This window comes from Pleurodeles waltl, chromosome 9 (assembly GCF_031143425.1).
Source record: "Pleurodeles waltl isolate 20211129_DDA chromosome 9, aPleWal1.hap1.20221129, whole genome shotgun sequence".
Classification (NCBI taxonomy): domain Eukaryota; kingdom Metazoa; phylum Chordata; class Amphibia; order Caudata; family Salamandridae; genus Pleurodeles; species Pleurodeles waltl.
In genome coordinates, this window is record NC_090448.1 from 1059354337 (window position 1) to 1059379572 (window position 25236).

The 25236-nt window shown below is 43.8% G+C and overlaps 1 protein-coding gene across 2 annotated transcripts in view; it reads right to left on the reverse strand.

The window, feature by feature from the left end:
* KLHDC1 (kelch domain containing 1) overlaps positions 1 to 14627 on the reverse strand; it is a 1015549-nt gene extending 1000922 nt beyond the window's left edge. For both annotated transcript variants that reach the window (XM_069208699.1, XM_069208698.1), the window contains exon 1: positions 14367 to 14627. In XM_069208699.1, the coding sequence (XP_069064800.1) occupies positions 14367 to 14465 (99 nt within the window). In that variant the 5' untranslated portion in view covers positions 14466 to 14627. The remainder of the gene's footprint in view (positions 1 to 14366) is intronic.
* Positions 14628 to 25236: the final 10609 nt, after the last annotated feature.

Below are 25236 nucleotides of genomic sequence, written 5' to 3' on the forward strand. Positions count from 1 at the left end.
GGACAGGAGGGCCTTGGGAAGCACATGGAGGTCAAAGGGGGAAAACACACAAGCAATGGCAGGAAAGATGGGCAAGGGACGTAAACAGGCAGACAGACTGGGCTGGAGGAGCAAATGGACAAGTTGTGTAGAGGAAGCAAAAACAACAATGGGAGGTGGCCACGGAGGAAGCAAGAACGGTACCTGAGGGAGGCAATAAAGAGGAACATGGAGGATACATAAATACACAAGGAGGATATCTAGAAAACATATGCACTCTCATAGTGTGTGTAGGAGACTGGGTTGTGTGGCCTGCACAATCAGTAGGTTCACAATTCTCCCTAATGGGAACCAATCATCCCGTTACTGCGCTTGCCTTCTCAGGGTAGCAAGGCCTACTCAGGGAACGTAGTATAGACTAGTAATCACCATGTACCGGCACGCAATAATAATGCTCAATAAATGATTATCCATTCATTACTTTTTCTTAAGAAATGGAGAAGTACATTCATTGAACACACACTAACTGCAACACAATAATTTACAAATATGTACAATGGCAGATGAAAAATACCATATATGACATTGTACAGTCAACCATGGACCTCCCTAAAGGGAGTCACACAAACATATCAAGTAAGTCTGTTGGTTCTGTCAAGGTTCAAAAGCAACAAAGTACATGTTGACATCATTTCGTACCTAAATGGAATTATCATAAATAATAATCCTGGGTAAACGCACATATGAATGTTAATAGATAGATACACTGTGAGCAACAGCCATTGTCAACATTATGTGAAGCCATTAACGTATTTAAAATAAGCAAATCGTGTATTTGTGTATTTTTCAGTCATAACTGCAATTATAAAAGCAGCACCTAGAGGCCATCACATTGGCATGACAATACATTGCAACCATAAATTTGGCCCCTAGAGGGTGCTTCAAGAAATGTATTTCTTTTAACCACCTTCAGGTCTTCTAGACAATAATAACTACAACCATAAACATAACCCCTAGAGGGTGCAGCACTCCCATCCCATTTTACTTTTTTAGGGCTGCCCAGTCTCATCCGTGTACCCCGCACTATGTCCACGTTGGTGGGCCACTCAGGGAGCCTACTCCGGGCCGCCCCACCCAGGCAGCACTCTTACGTGCCATCATGGTGGCCAGCAGGTGCTGGAGTCTGTGGCAGCCTCCCGCTCCCCTTGGACACGGGGCAACTGACCACATTGGGGGGACGCACAACAGCGCTCCCCCTACCAATTTTTGCATGCAAGGGCCAGGGATGGGATCCAGGTCCCCCAGGAATTAACATGCCCGGCAACAGGGTCCCTTGGAGAACAGGAGAGTGAGGGGAGGGGTATTTTCAGGTTGAGGCAGAGGAGTTCCACGTGCTCCGTGCTAGGAAAGTCAAAGGTCACCAAACTTGAAAAGGACATATCTCAGGCCCTCTTGGGCTGCTTTTTGCGATCTTGGCCTTATTCCATGAGCTTATTCTACTTCTGGCGGCTCTGCCCACCATGGACAGTTGTAACAACCCTCCTCACCTCCAAAGTGGTGCAATCTTTAAAGTGCTGGTTCCCCTGGCTATCTGAGCCAGCTCTGCTCTTCATTTTGGTTTGTGCACAAAAGTGCAGGGCTTTCCCCCAACTGATACTCAGGGGTTGTAATGGAGCCAGCCTCACTGGCCCTTGGGGAGACCCACTGCTCCTGGGGTCAACTGGGCAGAGTATTTAGCCCTTGACGGGCATCAAGCGGTTCCTCCTTCCAGTTCTACATCGTAGTCCCAGGGTCCAGCAGCAAAGTGCAGCTGAATCCACAGGCAAGGAAGAGTCTCACCCTTCTGCAAGAGTTTTTAAAGGCGAGAGGAAGGTTCCAGAAGTCAGGCAGCCCAGGCCATTCCTAGGGTGCCACGTCACTACTCCACCCCTGTCCCAACCCTCCTGCACAGCATGGCATGCTGGGACACTCCGAAATGGTGTCACTGGTCACATCTGGCACCAAGGGTCTCAGCTCCTCCCCTTCGCCGACATCACTACCAGGGTCCTCCACACCATAAGTTCAACGGGAGCCCCACCTGACTCCTGGGTTGGCTCCAGTTGTTTAGTTTCTCTCCTTCGTTCAGTGGGCTTGGACAGGCCCATCCCTGTCACAAAGTGACAGCTGGGTGAATGATGCAAATCATTCCACCCTGCCCCTTTCCTCCTTAGGAGTTGGGTGAAGTACTGTTAATTGATCCTTTTTTTATGGAGCAGCCTTTGCTCCAGCTGCAGTAACTGTAGGTAACAGCAGGGAGACAAAAGGCCTGGGCTCTGATCCTGAGATGAACCAGAGAAATATGACAACTCTGAATGACCCATAAAGTGTACAATTATCATTTTGGAAATTACAGAATTGATTTTGCTCCACAGGTTACACCCCAGTTCAAGACGTCTATGGTCCCTCTAGGGCAAAGGGAAGCGAAACTGCACTTTAAGGCTGTTCTCTCCCTATATGTATCATAAAAGATTACTATGAACTAAATAGTAAATTACACGGACTTTACCTATTAGAGTACTCTAACATTATAAGGGCTATCCCATCTGAATATCTAATTCTGCAGAGTCCCCATAACACCAGGCAACCTGTGCACAGTTACCGGGCTTCAAATGACAGTAGTTACCGCCCTCCACCCCCAACAAGGCCACACATGTGCACACGCGTGTGCACACATGATCATGTGTAACCAGCTAAGTGCCCCTTATTTCTGCTGTGTAGCAGAGGCATTATCTTAAAAGGAGGACACTGGCGGTAAACATGTGCAGTCCGTTTGCCATGTGATTACAGTGGATGATACACATGTAGTGAGACTCACCCACAGTAAAACGTCAAAAACAGGGTGATCCAAAAATAAAAAAAATCCAGGTGTACTGAATAGGCGGAAACCATGTTCCTAGGGGAGACAAACACAAGAAGAGGATGTAAAGCTTTCAGGAGCTAACAAACAAAAAGCAAGTAAATGAGAGTGACAATGAAGCCAACCAATGGTTAGCAATCGGTGGGCTTTAAGTCTACTGTAAGCTAACAAACAATATGTCTGAAGACAGACAGCATTTGTGCTGTCTTTATCAAGTCCTAAAATGGCAGAAAGTTAGGAAATACATTTTATTTTCCAGTTTACAAGTTTGCCAAGTATCACTATGACATGAGACACGATCAGCTATCCCGGCTTTTGACTAACTAGTATTTTGCATTGTGGGATTTACAGTTTTGCTTTTAAAAGTGTGATTATGGATTCAAATTCCTAGATGACAAAGTGATGTTGGCTAACATGTCAGAACTGGAAGAAGGCACAATACACGTCATGAAGCATTTGACAGGTATATATTAACATTTTGTAGAGTCTTTCAGTCCACTAAATCTGTTAGTTTCACACATAAAGCCAAACATTTTAGATGTGAAACTCTGCTCACATATGCTGTGAGTATTCACTCTTTCATTCACATTGTGTATTAAAACAAGCATTGACACAATGCAAATCGTTTTGTATTTTGTGTAGTGGAAAGATTTATACTGAGCTTCACAACATAACAAAAGTACAACATGGACAGCTGCAATTAACTCTTTCCTAAAACAAATAATAAGTAAAGGGCAGGTGGCAGCACCAGGTGGAACATAACACAACTCTCTTACACATAGAGGACAGGTAGAACACAGGTATCTAACACATTAATGAAAGAGAGAGGGGAGCTAAATTACGGTTGCATGGTCTCCATTAACAGGCAGGCAAGAAGTACAAAACTCTTTGAATAAACACTCAAAGCCTTTTATGAAATTAACAAACATTCATGTACTCATATAAGATGTTGAACCTTCAACTATCAAGCATGGTATAATGCTTCATCAGTGGGCTCCATGTCTAGCACTAAGAAGCATCAAGAGAGTTACTGTTCACTGCACAGTTTTCTACTTCTGGATTCCCTAGTACGGATGTGGTTGTGTCCCTTATGATACCATTTTTATTTTTTTTAACTGTTAGACCTACATTAAAATTGCATGGGCAAGCTAAAAAAGTGTATTAATGGTCCCTCCCTACCAGAAGATTTAAAACACAGAATGCAGCAATTGCAATCTTCCATTCCCTGCAGAACAGGTCAGGTTGGGCACACTAGTGCAAGCTTCCATATCCCAAAAAACACTTAAGACATGGTTGACATGTAGGTTACTGACAAATCCATAAGCAGTTTTCTCTTCAGCCTGTTTTATTTCAGAGACCATTTTTATGCTCGCTTAAGTTAAGTTTCTGATGTCCGGCTCTTCTTTTTACTACATGTAATTTAAAAAAAAGAGTGGAGCTTATCTATGTTTTCTGTTGTAATTAAATGAAACATTAATTTCTGCAGTGTGATGCCCCATTATTTATTGCGTAGCAGTAAAATATTTTACAATGTGAATTGCCTTCTAAACTTCAAATACCCTATAAATAAAGAACAGTTCCTTTAACAATTTAAGTGGACAATAGCTATGTTGATGAGTGGATGGGTAGGTGGATGGTTGCATTACTAGGAAGATTGATGGCTGGACGGTAGAGAGAGTAGGGATGAGTGAAGTGGTTGTAGTAGATGTACTGAAGAGCGTTAGGATGACAGAAGAGGGAGTAGATGTTGGTTGGAGGGATAATGTTTGGGATGAATTAAGAGGGTGGAGATAAATGAGTGGAGAGTGTGGGGTGAATGAATGAACTGATAGATATGAACAGTCTCTTGATGCGTACTGACAACATTATGCGCAACGCACCATTAACCTCTCTGCTGAGCGCCAGTATTAAATGATCTGCATATTGCTGTATTTGCCAGGGTTCCAGGGGTTCTGGCCTTGACTCTAAGGTAAAGAAGCAGCTGCTACCCATATAGCTACAAGAAATTTCTGTGAGAATCACTAGAGGTAGTTTGAATCTCTTGAAGGCCTTCATGAACCCTAGGCTTCTCTTGGACTGTCAAAATGATCATCAGTGGTAGGATTACACTTAGGGCCACTGGAATTCTGCGGCAGAGGAAGGCCAAATTATGTGGCGAAGATGACTATGTATGCTGCAAAATAAGGCAAATTATGCTACTGACTTCCACACATTTTGTGAAAGTATGACTTGATTATTTGGTACTTTTATGCATGTTAACGCTGTCTGTGCAAATCTTTTAACTCATTAGTGCTAGTTTACCACCCAAACACAGTAATTAAGCAACAGAATTATGAACAGTCAACCTTTGGAAGACTTCCACTTCACTGTAACACTAGTTGCTGCTATTTTAGTACATTTTGATCAGTTTGTAATCGGAGCTAGAAACAATTTTTTGATAGCTTATGTGACAAATTCAACAAATCCATAATAATGTGGAAAACACCACAAGCCGCAAAACTGCATAATTCCAGTGGCCCCAGGTATACAGTTGTAGAAACCACATCATTATATGGGTTGTCTGCCCAGTAATGCACAAGCCATGTAGATCATTTCCCTTCCTAGTAAAGGGCTGCTGTACTTGACTTTTGCAGCCTTCTCAGTAGCATTGAATAAGAAGGTAGACTTTAGTTAGGATGCTGTCAGTGTTTTAAGGGTAGACAACAGGTTTAAAAATCTCATAGCATCAAAGAGCAAGTGAAAAACCACCAGTTTGCATTATGCTAAAAATATTACTTATTCCGCTAGCCGCAAGTCCAGCTGGCTTGCATGTCTTCCTGAGGTAAAGTGAGCACCTGCCCAGTAATTACATGGACTGTCTATAAATTGAGCCTAATATTCATTATTTAGTGGTAGTAGTGTACTATGCTTTTTATCATAGTACTGTAATACTATCTGTATTTAGCCACTGGTCCATCTTGACCACTGACTCCATTTTGTGCTTAACTTCACACACCATCACATTGGCAGCCACCAGCTCCATTTTGATTACAGACTCCATTTTGTGCTTAACTTAGCTTCAGCCACCGTCATGTTAGAGGTGCAGGTATTTTTCCACACGCAAGTTATGCAATGTGTTTTTCGCTCTCTTTCTCACCAAGGGTTAGAACATAACATGGAGGAGTATGAGTCACCTAAGGATATACCAGGATAATGTTCATGGTACGGTAGGGAGCAGCTCAGTCCTGGGAGCGCACCTTGGATATGGCCAAATCTCTAACGTGTTCTTCCAACACTGACAGATACAGCCGGCGTTTGAACAACAACTCACAGAAGGGGCGGGGGATTTCTAGAATTCTTTTCTCCAGCTTGTTTAAAGTATATAAAAAGGAGGAAACTAGATGACTGGATTTTGAACTCTGGCAGGAGAGGGGCGCCTTTGCCTGCCACTCCCTTGGGGGTAGCTCTCTCTTCACGGTCACCTGGGTTCACAGCCTGTTGCTCGCAAAGAGATGAAGCAAGCGAGCCCCATGGTGATTAATTATTTGTAATTATTATTTCTAGCTGCGCATTGTGTGTGAATATATAATCACTGTATATGCAGATATCCAGGATTAAAGTACTGTATTTTCATTGTTTGTTTTTATGAGCATTATTATTCTACTGCTGGGATTATTATTGGAAGTGTATTCGTGTTGCTGCATTTGACCTACATGCTTCCTCCATTCAAACCTGAAACAGGGCTTTAGTAAATGTATTACTCAGACTGAGAGCTCTGCATTGGTGGAATTCCTTTTATTCATGTTTCCTCTCAGTTTAAAGTAAAAGCAGAACACTTTTATTTCACTGCAGTGACTTTCTTCAAATGTGCACTTTTGTTGTACCATAATTTACCTTTTTATTCAAACCTTGCAAAGTGCCTTGATAAATGTATTTCTCAGACTGAAAGGGTTGCATACCAGAAATTCCTTTCAGTATGTGTGTATTTCTTCTTAGTCTGAAGTAAAGCAAAACACTTTGGCGTAGTCGGCAGAAGAGGGAATAAGGTTAAAAGTGTACAGTTTAAAAGTTAAATATGTTTGGCAAGAAGCAGCTCCACAAGCCATTTCTAAAAATGCATGTGAAATTCCAGGATGGATGAAAGAATCTTATGATGTTCTGGAAAATTCGTTTTCTTGTTTATCAGGCCTTTCTGAATTTTGGGACGAATGCCTGGGTGATGCAGAGCCACAAAATGTTCTTATATGTTTTTAAAAAATAACCTTTTCAACAGAAAGATGGCCTTTCTTTTCTTGGCAGGAGGGATTGGATACTCCTCTCTGCCTACAGGAAAATGCATGAGAAGTGCAAGCAGTTAGAACAAGAAAATCAGCAATTAGAAAAACCACTTGTTTACAGAAAAAAATACTGTAACTATGCTGTCTTGTCAGAATAAATTATTACAAGATAAGGCTGATACCTACCCATCCGTCGCAGAGAAAGTTGATTTTTCAAATTCCAGTGATAGAGATCAAAAAAGGTGGGGGCCTGTGTGAGCCAAATGAGCAGAACGTAATTTATGCTCAGCCAATATTCAGACGAAAAGTACATAGTAACCCACAATATCTGGCAGGAATTGAAATGCATTCTTTAGAAGATTACACCCAACAAGAAGTTAATGATATTATTATAGATATATTCAAGCAGCGGATTGTGGAATTCTTGCACAGCAAAGGGTGGATGATTAATTTAGACAAGACACAGGGACCCTCTCAAAATGTGAAGTTTCTAGGAATTCAGTGGAATCAGGGACATAGAGAGGCGTTGCCACAGGCGAAACAAAAGATTTTGGAGTTGGATTTTGGAGTTTGCCTGCACTAAGCAAGGCACACAGTGATTCACTGGATTGTTTTTTTTTTCAAGACAGCATATCCTTCAATTGAGTCAAATCTTGCCCCTTTGGAACAAAGTGACAAGAAAGAAACATGAGTTTGAATGAGGTGAAAAGCAGCAGTGTGCGTTTGACTTGGCAAAGGAGGCGATTCAACAGGCTTTAGACTTCTTGTCCGTAATGTGGCCAGTACAAGGAGACAATGAGTTTCATGTAACCGTTCAGGGGGAATACGCAAAATGGGGCATGTGGCAAAAGCAGGGAAGAACAAGGGTGCCCCTGGGGTTCTGGATTAAAAAGTTACCTGAGGCTGCGGAGCGATGCACTCCCTTTGAGAAATAGCTGCTAGCGTGTTATTGGGCTCTATTGGATATTGAGCAAATGGCCCTAGGTCATAATGTGATTACAATACTGCAGTGTGTGATGAGTTCACCTAAAACACACCGAATAGGACATGGACAAGAAGCTAGTATCGTACGTTGGAAATTGTACATTCAGGACAGAGCTCGAGCAGGATCAGCAGGCACTGCCGATCTACACAAACAGGTATCACAAGCCCCAGTGCAGGATGAGGAGAGGGTGTAGGAAGTACCACAAATAAAAGAGTCACAAGTGAGATGGGTTGAGCCATTTAAATCCTTGCCCCCCTGAGGACAGGAAGCAGGTGTAGTTCACAGATGGTTCAGCCAAATATGTGGGAGCTAAAAGACATTGGAAAGCCGTGTCATATAATCCAGTCACCAAAAAGATGTTGACCACTACAGGAGAAGGGAAGAGTAGTCAATACGCAGAATTGTATGCTGTGTATCAGGCGCTGAAACTGGAGCTGCCTGAACTTGTCATATTTATACTGATTCTTGGTCCACTGCCAATGGGTTAGCCACCTGGCTTCCCACATGGCATGAACATAGCTGGCACATTCATTCCAAGAACGTATGGGGCAAAGAGTTGTGGCAAGAAATTTGGGAAATGATGGAGTAAGGTACTGTTACTATGTATCATGCAGATGCTCACTGTCCCACTGATTCACTAGAACGCTGGTTCAATTCCCTTGCAGACGACAAAGCCAAAATCTCAGAGGCAGAAGTGGCAACACAGGATTCTGGCTTGGTGGAGATGGCTAAATTGGTGCACCAAAAATGTGGACACCTGGGAGAGAAAGACACTTATAAGTGGGCAGAGATTAGAGGGATGCACATTCCCCTAGATTTGATAAAAACTGTGATGTTGCAATGTCCTATTTGTCAGCACACACAATAGAAATCTGTCCTGCAAACTGTCAGAGGTCAACTGGGGAGAGGAAAGTTACCAGGATGGCAAATGGATTACATTGAGCCACTACCGATTAGTCTCGGGTGTCAATGTGCTTGCACAGTAGTGGACACCTATTCTGTTTACCTGATTGCTGGCCCATATAAACGTGCTGCTCAGTACAATACCATCAAAACTCTAGACCTGTTAATGTTATATTATGGAGTACCACTCCGGGTCCAGAGCGACGATGGGTCATACTTTAAAGGAAAATTTGTACAAAATTACTGTATACAACAGTGAGTGGATTTATCACATTCCATATAATCCACAAGTCTCAGGACGGATTGAGAGAATGAACGGCTTACTGAAAACCCAATTATGAAAATTATCAGATGGAACCTTGAAAAACTGGAGAGGGCATTTGAATGAAGTCCTCCAGATTCTGAATAATAGACCATTAACAAATGCTGAGACTCCTCTGATGAGACTGTTAAAACCCACATTGCAAGTACAGCCCTATGTGGCCTCCAGCACCATCTTGTATTGGGAAATAAAACCTGGAGCCTTAGCTCCTTACAGAGCGACACCAGAATCTGTAAGTCTTGATTTACATGCTTTGAAAGCGTACACATTGAAACTGAGAGATATGGCACTCTGTGAAACAGGTGTTGGAATACAGATTGCCCCAGAGCATTTCAGATTCATTGCTCCCAGATCTGAGTTACCATTCAAAGGTATTCAGGTCTTGGGGGCGGGGGAGTGAACGATGCAGACTACCAAGGAGAAATCAAAACTATTATTTTGAATAGTGGAGACAATGACTTGATGATACAATCTGGAGATAGGATCACCCAAATGGTGATTATTCCAGTGTATGGATGAATAGTGAATAAGGGGTCTGCCCCAGCCCTTCAAACATTAAGTGGGAATGGGAGGCTTTGGGTTAATTGACACAATTCTGGTGCTAAGGTGTGGGTAGAATCCCCGAATCATCCTCCTGAACCAGCAGAAATCATAGCTAAGGGCCCAGATAATGTTCTCCTGGTTATGAAACCAGGAAAGTAAAAATGGGAGCACAGCCCAGCTGACACATGTTATTTGCAAGAATGATCATACGTGTCTCTTTAACAAATCATACTACATTGTGCCTCTGTTCTGAGTGTGCTGTGTGGTCTCCTTAAGGGCGTGTGCGGTCAGGAGGGACCCAAAGTCCAACCTGATTGATCAACCACATTGCTCGACACAACTGCTTCACTTGGCTGAGAATTTCTGGACCCACCTAGCACGAGCCGTGCTCATCAGAACAGACTTCTGCATGGGAACGATGCAGAGTACCGTAAGTGTTCTATAAACCTGTTTAACTGCAATACCTACACCTGCAAGTGTCCTGTTGCGTATTTGTAATGCCACCAACCAGGATGGGGATGATGAAGAGCATGACGTGAAATCTCATTTTAGTCCTTGTGGTTATTGTAGGGACTGTCAAGAAGCAACAAACGAGAAGTAGGAAAATCTCACTCAGATAATTGTATACAATATCACCACAGGTGATGTCTGTTACTAGATGTCTTGCAATCCTTGTAACGTTGGAAAATGTGCTCAACTACGTGTAGAAGGCACAACCGGGTCCTCTCAAAAGGTCCTGTGGGAACATCAAATCTTGTGCTTTCGTCAAACAGATCAACACTGCAAAAACGTAACCAACCACGTGGCTTGTCATCACTTGCTGACTGCTGCCAGTCACATCAAACATTTTAAACTACCAGTAGGTTGGTGCTTATCGTGTGGAATTGTCACCTTCACCTATACTCCCGCTAATATCACCGGTGGACTGTGTACTTTAACACGATTAGGACTCATGATGTTTCCATCTAACTCTGTACATACTCGTTATCCTAGGGACAAAATTCAATTAAGTGAGGACTGCCATTCAGACATTCAATTATTATCCCAATCAGAATATCTAAGCTTGAGTCTTTCTATTGTAGGCATACCCAGCTTAGCCATTTATAATACTTGAATGATCAATAAGTTGGCATGCTTAATGGTTAAAAATATTGATCACACTTCCATTGCTTTATCTCAATTCTTACTAGATATATACGTGGTACTAAAAAGGCTGCATCACATAATAGGGCTGCTATTGATTATCTGTTGTTAAAACATGATCTCTGGTGTTCTGAATTTGAAGGTATGTGTTGATTCAATTTGTCCGACCACTCTAAATCCATCCAGTCCAATATTGACGCTTTACATGAATTGGTGAAAGGAGTAAAACAAGATGTGGATAAAGGGTGGTGGGATTGGTTATTCCAGTGGTTGCCTGATTTTGGACAATTACGCAATGTCTTGGGTGGAATACTCGTGGTAATTTCTATAGTTATAACATTGTGTTGCTGTGTTCAATGCATCCCCAATTCGGTGCAATGCTTAAACCAAAAAGAGTTGATTTTAGACCAGTATGTTATGAGAGTCATTGGTCAAAGGGTGGAGTGTAATGATATCTGTATTTAACCACCGCTCCATCTTGAACACGGACTCCATTTTGTGCTTAGCTTAGCTTTACACACCGAGACATTGGTGGCTACCAGATTCATTTTGATTACAGACTCCATTTTGTGATTAACTTAGTTTCAGCCACCGTCACGTTAGAGGTGCAGGTATTTTTCGGTGCACAAGTTATGAAATGTGTTTTTGCTTATGCTTTCACTCTCTTTCTCACCAAGGGCTAGAACATAACATGGAGGAGTAAGAGTCAGATAAAGATGTACCAGGATAATGTTTATGGTACAGTAGGGAACCTCTTGGTCTTGGGAGTGCAACTTGGATTATGGACAAATCTCTAACGTGCTCTTCCAACACTGACTGATACAGCTGGCGTTTAAACAACAACTCAGAGGGGGATTTCTAGAATTCTCTTCTCCAGCTTTTTTAAAGTATATAAGAGGAGGAAACTAGATGATTGTGGATTTTGAACACTGGCAGGAGGGGGGCACCTTTGCCTGCCACTCCCTTGAAGGTAGTTCTCTCTTCAAGGTCGACTGGGTACAAGGCCTGTTGCTGGCAAAGAGATTAAGCAAGCAAACCCCATGGGGATGAATTATTTTTCATTATTATTTCTAGCTTTCCATTGTGCATGAATATGTAATCACTGTATATGCAGACATATAATCCATGATTAAAGTAGTGTATTTTCATTGTTTATTTTTATGAGCATTATTATTCTACTGCTGGGATTATTTTTGGAAGTGTATTTGTGTTGCTGCATGTGACCTACACGCATTCTCTATTCAAATCTAAAACAGTGCTTTTTTAATTTATTGCTCAGACTAAGAGCTCTGCATTGGTGGAATTCCTTTTATGTGTGTTTCCTCTCAGTATAAAGTAAAAGCAGAACACTTATTTTACTGCAGTGACCTTCTTGAAATGTGCACTCGTGTTTTACATAAGTGACCTTTTTATTCAAACCTTGCAAAGTGCCTTGATAAACGTATTTCTCGGACGGAGAGGGTTGCATACCAGAAATTCCTTTCACTATTTGTGCATTTCTTCTTAGTCTGCAGTAAAGCAAAACAGGTACACTATGCCATTTGCTGAAGTTCTTTACTGGGTGATGGTGCACTTTGAAGCAGATGGTGAGCAGTTATGATGGTGCACTTTGATGCTGGTTATAATTTAGTTTCCTGTGGATGGTAGGGCACTGTTCTGTAAGTGGTAGTGCCCTCTGCTGTATGTGATGGTGACCTATGACTTTGATAGAGGCACACTATGCTGTGGCTAATTGTGAATAGTCCAGAGCTGATGGCAGTGCAGTATTTGACACATTTCTTGTATGATGATTAAGAACTGTGTGTGTGTTTTTTTTTGTTTTTTGTTTTTTACAACTGCTGTCTATGAACTTTTTCCATTTGTCATTAATATTTTTAGGTTTGACGGTGTAATTGTTCTTGCATCATTTTTGGTTAACGTATTGTACACTTACTCAAAGGAGCTCGCACCCATTACACACATACACACACACCCTGTCCCCTTTAAATGTACGGTAACTACCTACTTGAGCATTCTATCTCTGGACTGTTACTACATATAAGCTGATAATACACGTTTATCACCAGAGCACTGCCTATGTTATTGCTGTTCAGCATAAAAGAGGGTGAATGTCACGGTAACTGTCCCATATCTCTGCTGTCAACTTTTCACTAATACTTGCTAGTTTCTAATTTGTACATAAGTCCTGTTAAATAGGATACTTAATAATGCAGTGTATTACAGAAACCAAAAAGCATATATCTATTTTGACTTGCTCTTTGTAGAGATGGTGTCACCCCAAATAACTAAATAAAAGATTTCCTGGAAACTTCAAGTGGTTTGCTCCAGCAAGAAAATGTTATCCAAATAGTAGGGACCCATAACAGCGAAGGCACAACCATCCGAGTCGAGAGCCAGTCACCAACTGACTAAACACTTGAACACGGAATGTTCAGCTATGCTGCGTGAGTTCGAGAACACAATATTAAAAGACAACAAGACACGCAACAGTACAGGGTAAAATGTGAACAACAGAAATAGCAAATAATATAATAAATACCAAGCATATTACACTCTTATGTCAGCAATATATTAACTTACAGTTATATTTATTGTTTGTCTTACATGTTTGTAAAACTAACCTTTTGTCCTGAATTTTTATAATCCCCGACTAAAATTTTCTTTATGGCAGGGGGTAACCTTAGCAGTGCCTGCTATACCCCTTTAGTAAAGAACCAGTAAAAGTCTATCGTTTTTTTACGACAAAACTATTCGTTTTGCTCATCCCTGTTTCCTTTGCTCAGGAAACCAGTGAAAAAGCAAGTACACTAACATCCAACTTCAGAAATGTTAGTTCTACATCCGCGTGTCTCTCAACTACTGTTGTAGTCATTCCGGGGAATCTGTAGCTGGGCACTCCAACGGAATTTACTGTTTCACGAAATCATGGCGGTTTACCAAGGATTGTGTAATAAAAAATCCCACCAACACAGGACTGAAATAAACGGTCATCCGCCATATGCACCTTTAACAATCCATAGTAAATGAAAGATTTGTTTTCCAACCACAGAGTTTTTGACTTCTCGTAATTCAAGACGGTTCCCAAGAATAATTAAATAAACAGAAAACAAAAAATAAAAACGCATCACTGAGAATCGTCTCGATGCACTGAAAAGAACATTCCCTGGAAAAACATAAAGCTACTGTACTTCTAACGAATTTTTAAATCTTGCACGTAATCCTGGGGCACAGCTCTGGGGCAGTCGACACTGTGGTGGTGTCGCAAAAGGCTCCTATCACATACAGAATGGACGTATAAGCCAGAATTTGTCCCGAATTTCAAGTACTGTTCGCCCTTACCACATAGCCACCCCATACATAGAGAAAGTTCCCATCCACGGCGGCGCAGTGACCGCTCCGCTCCTCCGCCACGCAGAAGCGCTGGTGAGCCGCAGCCATGCTCTCGGGATCCTTGTTTTCCAAGAGTCACGGGCAGAGGTATGGCCCAATCAACGGTGCCACGCGCGAGGAGACAGGTAGTTGACTGAGGGCCCTCGGTGAACTGTCAAACGCTGCACGCCAGCCAGCGAGCTCGGGGCTACGGGCGCCCAAAAGGGACAGTAAACTATAGTGCGTGTGGGCGTGGCTTCAAACGGGCGTCGGTTGTGTGGATCTCAACTACATTCCATTAACTATTCAGGTGGCTAAATATGAACGCGCCTCGGTCGGTTTGACTAACAAAGGTCTGTTGCAGTCACTCAAGTTTAAATTATCTTTCATATTCAGAATTCAAAAATGGTTTAAAAGGCACCCAGCTCGTATTGAAATGTGTACTACAAATTATGGTAGCAATAACTGCGGTCGGTAGAGGTATGTTAATAAGTACGTTTTCATTTATTTTATGTAGCGCAAACAACCCAAACGTGGGAAGGCTCAACTGTTTTACTTAATTCACGACAAAAAGCTAAGATCCAAGTTCGTCTATTCACGTCCGGAGCACAGAGGCGCTGCTTATACCGTCAAAGCAAGGCAGAGAATGACGCCTTGCTAATTACAACATCCCATTTTAGAACAAATAACACAATAGCGAGTGAGCCAGGGTGTGGACTAACATATTTATGATACTGTCATACTGTATAATGCAAAGTATGAATACATGAACAAACTTACAACATCAACCCTTCCTAGACGTGCTACCTAGTCCAACCATCCCTCATGATACCCTTCCACGACTTTACCTCTGCAATAACGCAGAGTCCTCGTTAGAGATAACAGGCCGCAATTTATTAGCTGTTAAAGTCATGCGTCATAAAGTGGGCTAAGTCATAAATCACTGAGCATCATAAATCATGTTGGCAACACCATCATTCTTGGCAGCCTTGCCCAACAGTTTCCTCTGCTCTTGGGTTGAGCGCAGCTACTTCTATGCCTCCATTGCTACCAGCGTGTGACATTTGAGACTGAACCGGCCATCTCAGGCTGCAAATGCTGTGTCTGTTTTGCAACTTTTCCCATTAGGCTGTCGCTGCTACCCTGTCCCTGCCATTAGGCATGGCAAAAGCCCATCGTTGTGGCAGTCTTTCCCCTTTTTTCAGCCTTCCATCCGTCCATAGGTTTGGGTGTTAGCAATTAATGGTGCTACCTTTGCCACGCTGTCAATGGTTTATTTATCATTGGCAGCTCCGTCATGTTGCTCCACCCTTCCTTCCTATGAGTAGCGCACAAGCTCCAGCACAACTGCAATATTTAGCAGAAACAAATCCATTCCTACGCTAAACAGGTGGACCCAGTCCACTGCAAGGAAACACGGACTTTGCAAGTGAAGCAACTGGAGCCTAATGAAATCATAAACCATGTTCCTACAGAACTTGCTCATTGAGGTGTTAAGCTTTTGTCTAGATCTGTCTACCACACTATGGTCTTCTGTTCCCCTCCACTTGAATTGTGGTATGATTTCAGACCATCTGGCACAGTGAGATCTTTCTTCATCCCCTCCAGCAAATCTCATCTCTCTAAGCTTGTCAGGTCATTACCCACAGATGAACCACAAGCATATCTGGCTCCCTCTTGTTTCCATGGCCAATCAAACCATCAGTAACAGCTGCCCTCATTTCATCCTTAGCTTGCCCTACAAGACCAGGCTTTTGTTGTGGAGCCATATTATTATATATATTTTTTTTGCTCAGGCCCATTGCTGTGCCCTTGTGATAAATGGGTGGCTAACAGCACTCCAGCGGTCCTGAATACTTGCAGAAATAAATATTTTGGTGGCTTAGCAAATCTCCAGCCTGATTAAACCTTGAATGCCCGAGATTTCCATTTACCCAATTCCCTTACCCCCCATTCAAAGCAATGCTGTTGTCGTGGTGGGATCTATGCGAAAGGAATGTGTGCCAAAGCGCTGCACTGGCAGCCTTGGCTTCCTTCAGGGCTTTACGCGTGATTGTTTCAAATTGGAACCTGCTTAGGAATGTTCAGCCCTGATGGAGGAAGACAGGCAGAACCACTTGTGGTCTTGTGCAGATAATCATGCGTCAGGCAAACTGGGCAGTGTTCTGGTGTGGGAAAGCAATCTATGAGGGACCACTTGCCCTTTGCCTCCTGATCTATCTAGATCATCTAACAGTCAGTATGATGTACCTCTCCTCCATGTGCACATTGCAGAAGCATAGGAGTGATTTTGACGGGGCGACCACCACACTCGCTCTTTACGTCCGAATGAACACCACGAAAAAAGTCACCTAGAATAGGATAGTTTTCAATAAATCCCTGCAAACTATGTGTAAGGCTCTCTGTAACAACTTCAGCCTCTTAAAGTCTATAGGAAGGCTCATTCTTGTGGCTCACTTGCATGCGACCCCAACTCTTCAAAAGCAGCCCTGCTGTTGAAGCGACTTGTCAGGTTCCTCACGGTCCAGAGTTTTGAAAAGAAAGCCACTGCCGCTAAGTGTGCCTGCAGCGGGGGCCTGCTCTGGCCATTGTAGAACACTCAAAAAATAAAGATCTCCACTGCTGCCACCATAATCTGGCCATTGAGCTCTCTCAGTTCAGTTACCTTCTGGAAAGCTTGCCGTGCACTTACAGTATGTGTTCATTGTCTTGGGTGCCAGTGCACTGTCCACCAGCAATCCTAAGTCAGGTCTACTGGGTTTCACTGGCTGGGCAGCAGTACAGTCATCTAATGATACAGTCATCTCTTGATTGTGGAGCCACCTGGCTGAACTTTGACCGTTGCAATTAAGAGAGGGTATCATCAATTATGTTATTGTAACCTGGCACATATCTTGCTCTAGTAGCCATATTACTACTCAACTGGCAGCTCACTATGTTGCGCATAAGGCCCAGTACCCTGGGGCAGCTGCCCGAGCCATTGCTCTTCACTTGTACCACCATGTGGTTGTCTGACTACCAGATAATTTACCTGTTAGCTAACCTCCTTGTTTTGACAGTGAAAGCTACTGAGATAAGGAAGAGCTCCAAGAGTTCTTCTAACCCCACCTTCCTACTTCTCACGTCACCAAACTGCGCACCAAGCAATGCACCAAACCCTTCACTATGTGCTGCATCCGTGATTAGATCTAGCTGCTCTGCGGTTAACCAAGGCTCCCTCCAAATCAGTTTGCCACTGAAGCCCACTAGAAAGGCCAATCATTGCTTCAGATACTGCCTTTTGCCTGCTGTCAACCGATCGCTGTGGTGTTTCTTATGCATACCACTTGTCAAACCAGCTAGTCTTTAAGTTTAGCAAATGCTCCCTGCAGAGATTACGTTTCCAGGGAAGTTGCTGAGTAACTGTTGAACTTCACCCAATACCACCTTTCTTTTCACCATCATCCTTTCTATTGCTAGTTTAAGGTTGTTGAACTTTTCTTTGTGTAGCCCGCACACCTTTCTCTTGAGTTCAGCTCACTCAAGTCAGGTTAGTTAATGGGCCTGTTGTCTTGTCATGGCCTAGTGGTACTCCCAGCAGTTCCATCCGTCCTACAACCTGATCCAGCAGTGTTTAGCACTACTCCACCCCTGGCTCACTCATGAACATGCACCACCCCTGGCTCACTCATGAACAGGAAGCTGTCCAAATAGTGCAGCTAGCTGCCAACTGGGTGTCTCTCGCTCAGCTCCTATTCCAGAAACGTGGTGAATTCTTCAAATATGAGCAAGATATGGCGTAGCCCATTGGCAGGCCTCTTGTCAGAGTAGTATTGCCCGTCCTGGTGGAAGCTCAGCAGGTGAAAGCTTTCAGGGTACACCCTCAGTAGCAAGAAGGCAGATTCTATATTTGCCTTGGCCATCAGAGTGGATTCCCCTGCTTTCCTAACCAGATTGCTGGCATTGTTAAATGTTGCATATGTGACTGGGCATTGATCCTGATGTGTACCATCATTGACTGACAGCCCTTCAGGGTGGGATAGGTGATCTGTAAGCCAGAACTGCCCAGGTCCTTCTTAGGAACGATCCCTAGTGGCAGTAGATTTGGAACAATTTTCAGAGTGGAGGTGCTGCCATCAGTGCTACCTCAATGAAGTCACTGGAATTGTGAAAAATCTGAGTGGCATGCAAAGACCAAGTGTAGCAAATGACCAGCTCCATTTCAGCAGGAGATTGGTAAGGATGTGTCCTGTGGTGCATTTTAGAGCCCATTGTTGGAAATATATCATAATAAGGCATGGTTTAATAGCGCACTGTTGTTTATATACGGCACACTTTCCATTTAATGGCAGCTAAACTGGCACAGACATGCAGTTTTACTGATAAAACTATATAGTGCAGAAATGATAATGTGTGCAAATCGGGTCGCAGCAAGTATTCATCATTTGTGCATCACCAGGAAAAGTGTCTCGGTTTGTTTTAATTCTATTAAAATCTTTGTTTCAATCACAATTCAGGATTGCAAAAAATTGTGCCTCGTGCTTTTCTAGTGGCTGATACTTTTTAAAATATTTGTACAGTTAATTTAGTTATTTAAATATTGTTGTGTGTTACAATAAAATTGACTTGTTGTAGCCTTTCCTTTCACACTTACTGTACCATAGCAATATTATCACATAATTCACTTTACAGAAATTCTCTCACTTTGCAGTCAGAAAAAGAAAAGTAAACACAAATCTCCATGTTAAAACAATAAACTTCAGTTTGCCAGAAGACATAGCCATTTGACCTCTGTCTTGGAATGCATAGCAAATCTGACATGATAAAAATAAAATTCAAAGGCTTTTTTATTGCTCGTTCACCTTCTGAGCTCCAGCGTGGTTATTTTGGGGGTGCTGGAGAACCCCCGAATCCCTACTGCCAGCACATCGGCATAGTCCTGACTTGGTTTGCTGGATCAGCGCCCTAGGGAGTATTAGCCACAGTTCACTGATGTCTCGCTTTTCCTTCCCAGCCTGCTCTTCTTTACAGTGCTCAGTTAAATAGGAAGAGAACATCTTGAGGAACAGACATGGAAGAAAAGGAGATGTCAGAGACCTGAGGAGTTATGTGCAAGCAAGGCCCAAATGTGGAGATGGTCTGGGATGGCAAAAGATAGGATGAGGTGCTCCTTTCAGAATTATGTTCAGGAGGGGAAGTCTCTTCAGTCGTGCCCATAAATTGTGTGCCACAGCATTTCATACTTCAGTGCTAGGGCTTTCACACCTTCCCCCAACTCCACCCCTAGTGCTGAGATGTTTTTTGGATGTTTGGGTTAGTTCGCTCTTAACCTTTGGTAAAGAGTTTTCCAAAAAAAATCCATGTCAATTTTTTGTCCTTTTTGACCAACATCCTGAGGATTCTAAAGGTACTGCAGATTTGTGGATTTCCCTAGAACAACTGAAAAAATAACCAATTTGTAGTCTTTTTTGTGTAGGGAAAAATGGGAACCAAGCAATGTGTGAGAGTGTGTACATTTTTTTCTAAAGGTTGCATCAATGAAACATGTGCTGTGCTAGAATCACCAGCATCTTCCCAATTTTCAAGTACAATGAGTTATGTATAAAAAGGAAAGTTTTTTTTTACAACAGTGTTTATATTTTCTAAGGGGTAGTCCATTTCTCTTCGTTTTGTGGTTTCAGCCTAATTTTTGTTTGTGGGGCAAGTAGGTGTGAAACCCATGGGTGATCCCAGAAAACGATACATTTCTGAAAAGTAGAAAACAATTCTGAATTCAGAAAGGCATCATTTGTGCATATCCTCCAAGGCTGAAATAAAAAAATAATGAAAAAGAGAAGGAAAAAAATAACCATTGGTGACAACATTTTCATTTGTAATTCTTTGTCATGATGACCGATTTACGAAAGCAATATATTGTTACATCCAACAGACCTTTCTTGTTTTGTGAATATATAGGGTTTGTAGATTCCCAAAAACACTAACAACGAGCGTGGGGGATGTAGAGGGCAGGTCTGTTCTGGCCTGTTCCGACAAAGGGTAGGTCGCCGGTTAGGCGGTCTACTTCATAGACATGGAAAACTGTAGTAGCACTTGAGTGTTTGAGGGGCAAGTGGGGGAGTTCCCTTTATGGACTAGGTGGTCTCACACACATTGTAGTGTCATGCTTCATCATATGACCACCTAACCCCACCCAGGTAAGATGATACTACCTAAGCGGACTCAACCTCGTTGTTAAATGAACTCTGAGGGAGTGCTGAAATTTTATCTTTCTGGATAAATAAGGGGATCCAGTTGAAAGAGAAATAGATACTAAAATTACCTCACAATTTACCTATTAGATGTAATACTTTAATGAAGGTGTTTGTTGGTAAGATTAAAAGCAGTATGGGACAAACTTGAATATAATGATTCAAGGTGTCTTACAAAAAATTTAAGACCAACATATTTCGGCCCTCTCCTAAAGCCGAAAACGGTCTGGGGCATTCTTCAGGGTCAAGGATCCCTAATGTATGAGGGGCTTCAACCCAACAAAACATGAAATACCCAGATATTTCTGAAAACTAGACCAGCAGAGGAGTTTAGGATGATGTGACTTGTGTGGATCCCATAACAATTTCTTACTGAAAAGGTCTTGCAAACCTCTGTGAGGGAAACTTCTGGAATCTGCAGAGATCCCCAAATTTCCTACCATCCAGCGGTTCCACACTTGCCTGATAAAAAGTGTAGCCTACTTCTGTGGATGAACCTAGTGCATGTAACAGGAAAGGCCCCAAAATTCAAAATGGACAGATCAAAAATTCCCACTCAAAAACAGCCCTTTTTTTGCAATATGCGTAGCTGTGGATTTTGGGCATATGATTAGCTGCTAACCCTGGACACATACTAAACCAAGATTTTAAGAAAAATAGACACCCAAAGGAGTCCTGGGTGGTGTACCTATGATGGTGTGATGCTCACAATGCTTTTCAAACCTCAAACTTTGGCAAAAAGCACACATTACTCACAATTCTATGAGAGAAAGATCTGGAATCTGTGGGATTCAACACATTTCCTACCACCAAGCGTTCCCACACTTGTCTCAATAAAATTTGTACCACACTTTCGAGGGTAGGCCTGGTACCCACAACCGGAGGGGGCCCAAAACGCAACCTGAACAGATCATATTTTTCTCCACTCAAATCCAGCACATTTTTTGCAACGTGGGCAGCTGCAAATTTTGGGCCTGGGCTCAGCTGCCACCTAGAGAAACCTCCTGCCACTCAGACACTTCTGAAAACAAGACATCGAATAGTCGGGGTTGTGTGTTTTGTGTGGATCCTATGATGTTTTCTTACCCAAAGTGCCCTTCAAACCTCACACATTGGAAAACAAATTATATAAAAATATATTTTCCTCATATTTCTGTGACAGAATCCATGGAGATTCAACATTTTCTACCACCCAGAGGGACTACACTCCTGCCAATAAAAACAGGACTCCACTTGTGTGGGTCGGACTAGCGCCTGCAAAAGGAAAGGGCCCTAAATTGCAACATAGACAGATCAAAGGTTTCCAAGCCACCTCCCAAGGAAACCTATCAAACCCAAAGTTATGAAATTGAGATACCCTGGGAAGTCCAGAGTGCTGAACCTCGCATGTATCCCACAATTATTTCTTACCTACAGTGCCCTCCAAAACTTAAACTTTGATAAAAAAATAATTCATTTTCTTCACATTTATGTGAGAGGAATTCCGCAATTCGGGAGGAGACCCACATTTTTTACTACACAGAATTCACATACTTGTTCCAATAAAAACGGTACCCCACTTGTGTGGGCGGGCCTAGCGCTTGCACCAGGAAAGGCCCCAAAATGTAAAATGGACAGATCAGGTTTTTCCAATCAAAACTGACCCTTTTGTTTTTTTAAATGTGGGTAGCAATGGACTGTGGTGCGGTCTCAGCTGCCACCCAGGCAAACTTACTAAACACAGACATTTCTGACAACTAGACAGCCAGGTGAGTCCAGAGTTGTGTGCCTTACATGGATCCTGTAATGTTTCAATATACCATACCAACATCAATTTCCGGCTTGACAAGCATAGAGCCTATTTTGATGAGCCCTTCTCGGTAGAGGAGGTAATGGCAGTCATTAGTGGATTGCCTGGTGGTAAAGCTCCGGGTCTCGATGGCTTGACCCCTGCCTTCTATAAGGAGTACTGCGACATTCTGGCCCCCTACCTGTTGGAGGTTTATGCTGAGGCGTTGGAGGCGGGCTCTCTTCCCGCCTCTCTGCGGGAGGCGTTGATTGTTATAATACTTAAACCAAGCAAGGATCCTTGCAGCTGCGATTCGTACCGCCCTCTTTCCATGATTAATGTTGACAATAAGATATTGGCTAAGTTGATTGCGCTTCGGCTACAGCCATTGATGTCGCTGATGGTGCTCCCGGATCAGTCTGGGTTTGTGCCGGGGCGCTCGACTGCGTATAACTCACTCACGTTTTTCGCGGTGTTGGGTAGCCTCACGGCAGAAGATGAGGCCGCTGCAGTTTTTTTGGACGCGACAAAGGAGTTCGATTCCCTGTCCTGGCCCTACTTATTCGCGCTGTTGGGCAGGGTTGGTATGAGCGCACGCTTTATAGGGCTGATTCGATTGCTCTATACGGATCCAGTTGCGTGGCTCTGGTTGAATGGATGTATCTCGGAACCGTTTCCGGTGGCCCGGGGAACCCGGCAGGGTTGGACTCTGTCCCCGCTCCTTTTCACTATTGCGATGGAGCCGTTGGCAGCCTATCTGCGGCAGCACCATAACCATAGGGGGGTGCAGTTTAGGCAGTGCCTGATCCTGGTCTCTAAGTACGCGGATGATATTGCACTGTATACGCGGGAGCCGAGTGGGAACTTGGATATTTTGCTCACTGAGGTTGTCCGCTTCTGTACTTTCTCTGGTATAGTGATGAACTGGTCTAAGTCGGTGGTACTTCCTCTTACTCGTCGCACGGCACGCTTTCCGTCGCGGTATCCTGTTGAGTGGGCGGAGGGCCCAGTCCGTTATTTGGGCATGTGGCTCAGCTGTGATGTTGAGACCCTTTGGATTTCCAATTATGGCAGGTTGGTGGCCTGGTTGGAGGGTCGGCTGGAGATGTGGCGCTCCTTACCGCTTTCGCTGATTGGATGCATTGGCATTGCTAAGATGGTTGTTTTGCCTAAATTTCTGTATCTTTTTGTTAATCTTCCGCTGATGTTGCCCCAGAGCTTTCTGCTGAGACTTCGTTCGCCTTTGGTGCGGTTGGTGTGGGCGGACGGGCAGCCCAGGATCGCATGGGAGAAGCTGACGTTGCCATTTGAGATGGGTGGGCTTGCTGCCCCAGATCTGGAGTTGTATTATTACTGTGCTCAGGCCCACTTTGCCTATTTCTGGATCCGCCCGGTGCGATATTTGCCTCATCTTGCGGTAGAGAGTGATGCAGTATGGCCGGATCGTCTGCCGAGAGTGCTCGGATGTATGAATCGGACTCGCCCTCGGGGTGTGAACACTGTTGCGTGTACGTCTGGGGCTTGGGCTGCTCTGATGCGTTGGTCGGGTGGATGTGTGCCCTTTGCCCCCACAATGCCGGTGCTGGAAGTTGCGGATGAGAGAATGTCCAGTGATGTGCGATTGCGGGACTTTCTTTCTGCTTTTGGGCTGTCCTTGCTGGGAGACTGGTTTGTGAATGAGCGTCTGCGATCGCCTGAGGAGGCGCTTAACGATGGGGTTGATAATGCGCTGCATAGGCTGTTCTTGTTAAGGGTATACGCAATGCTCCGGATGCGATTTGCTGGTCTCCCGATTATGCCTCAGCCTTGTCAGGCGCTGGAGCTGCTTTGGCACATGCAGTCACCGCGTCAGCTTATCACCAGACTGTATAGGTGCGCGCAGGAGCAGCAACGGGGGGTGGTGGAGGCTGCGAGAGTCAAATGGGAGAGGGATGCCGGGATGGAGATCACTGATGCTATGTGGAGAGGCTGCTGTGCGCACATGAGAGCATTGTCACCCAATTATAGACTGCGGCTTATACACTTCAAATTCTTGCATCGTTTTTATCATACCCCCCCCAGTCTACGGGCTATGGGGCTGCGTGAGTATGTGTGCTGCGGGCGCAGCTATGCCCCGGACGCCGATTTTCTGCATTTGGCGTGGACTTGTGAGGCGAACCGTGTCGTTTGGGGTGAAGTGATGCAGGTGATAACTGCCGTGACTGGCTTGGATCTGCCCTTTTCTCCTGCGGTGGCGCAGCTGGGCCTGCTGGATGGGGTGCCGTCAGAGTGGAGACGCCTTGTGGGTATGTTGCTTTTGCTGGCGAAGAGAAGAGTGGCGGTCTGCTGGGTGAGGGGCAGGGCTCCGCGGAAGGATGATTGGCTGCGGGACGTTGTTTTCTGTCAGGAGCAGCTGTCCATCTTTTGGGAGTTGGCCCCGGCGCACTCTCGCCCTAGAGACATCTTGGTGCCTTTTCGCTCATTTATGGAAAGTACTGGTTGAGATTGAGAGAATCCTTGCGCTGGGTGTGAGGCTACGTGCACTACTGTTTGGACCGAATGTTGCCCCCGCATGTGTGGGAAACGATGCATATTGGACGTTCCTGCTGTGTGGATCTGATTGGCTGCCTCCGTCTTTCTGATGTTATGATTGTTATTGGTTTAATGCCCCAAGTATTTATGTATTTAGATTCCTCCTGGGACTGTGCCTCTTTCAACTCTTATTGGCATGTATATGGGATGGTAGTTGAACCGGGGGCTTCGACCCTGCTGAGTACATTGTTTCATTGGACTTCGCCTTGTTATCCCGACTTGTCCTGGGCACACCCTTGTGGACGCCTTGTGATCTATGTGGAATGCTCGGGGT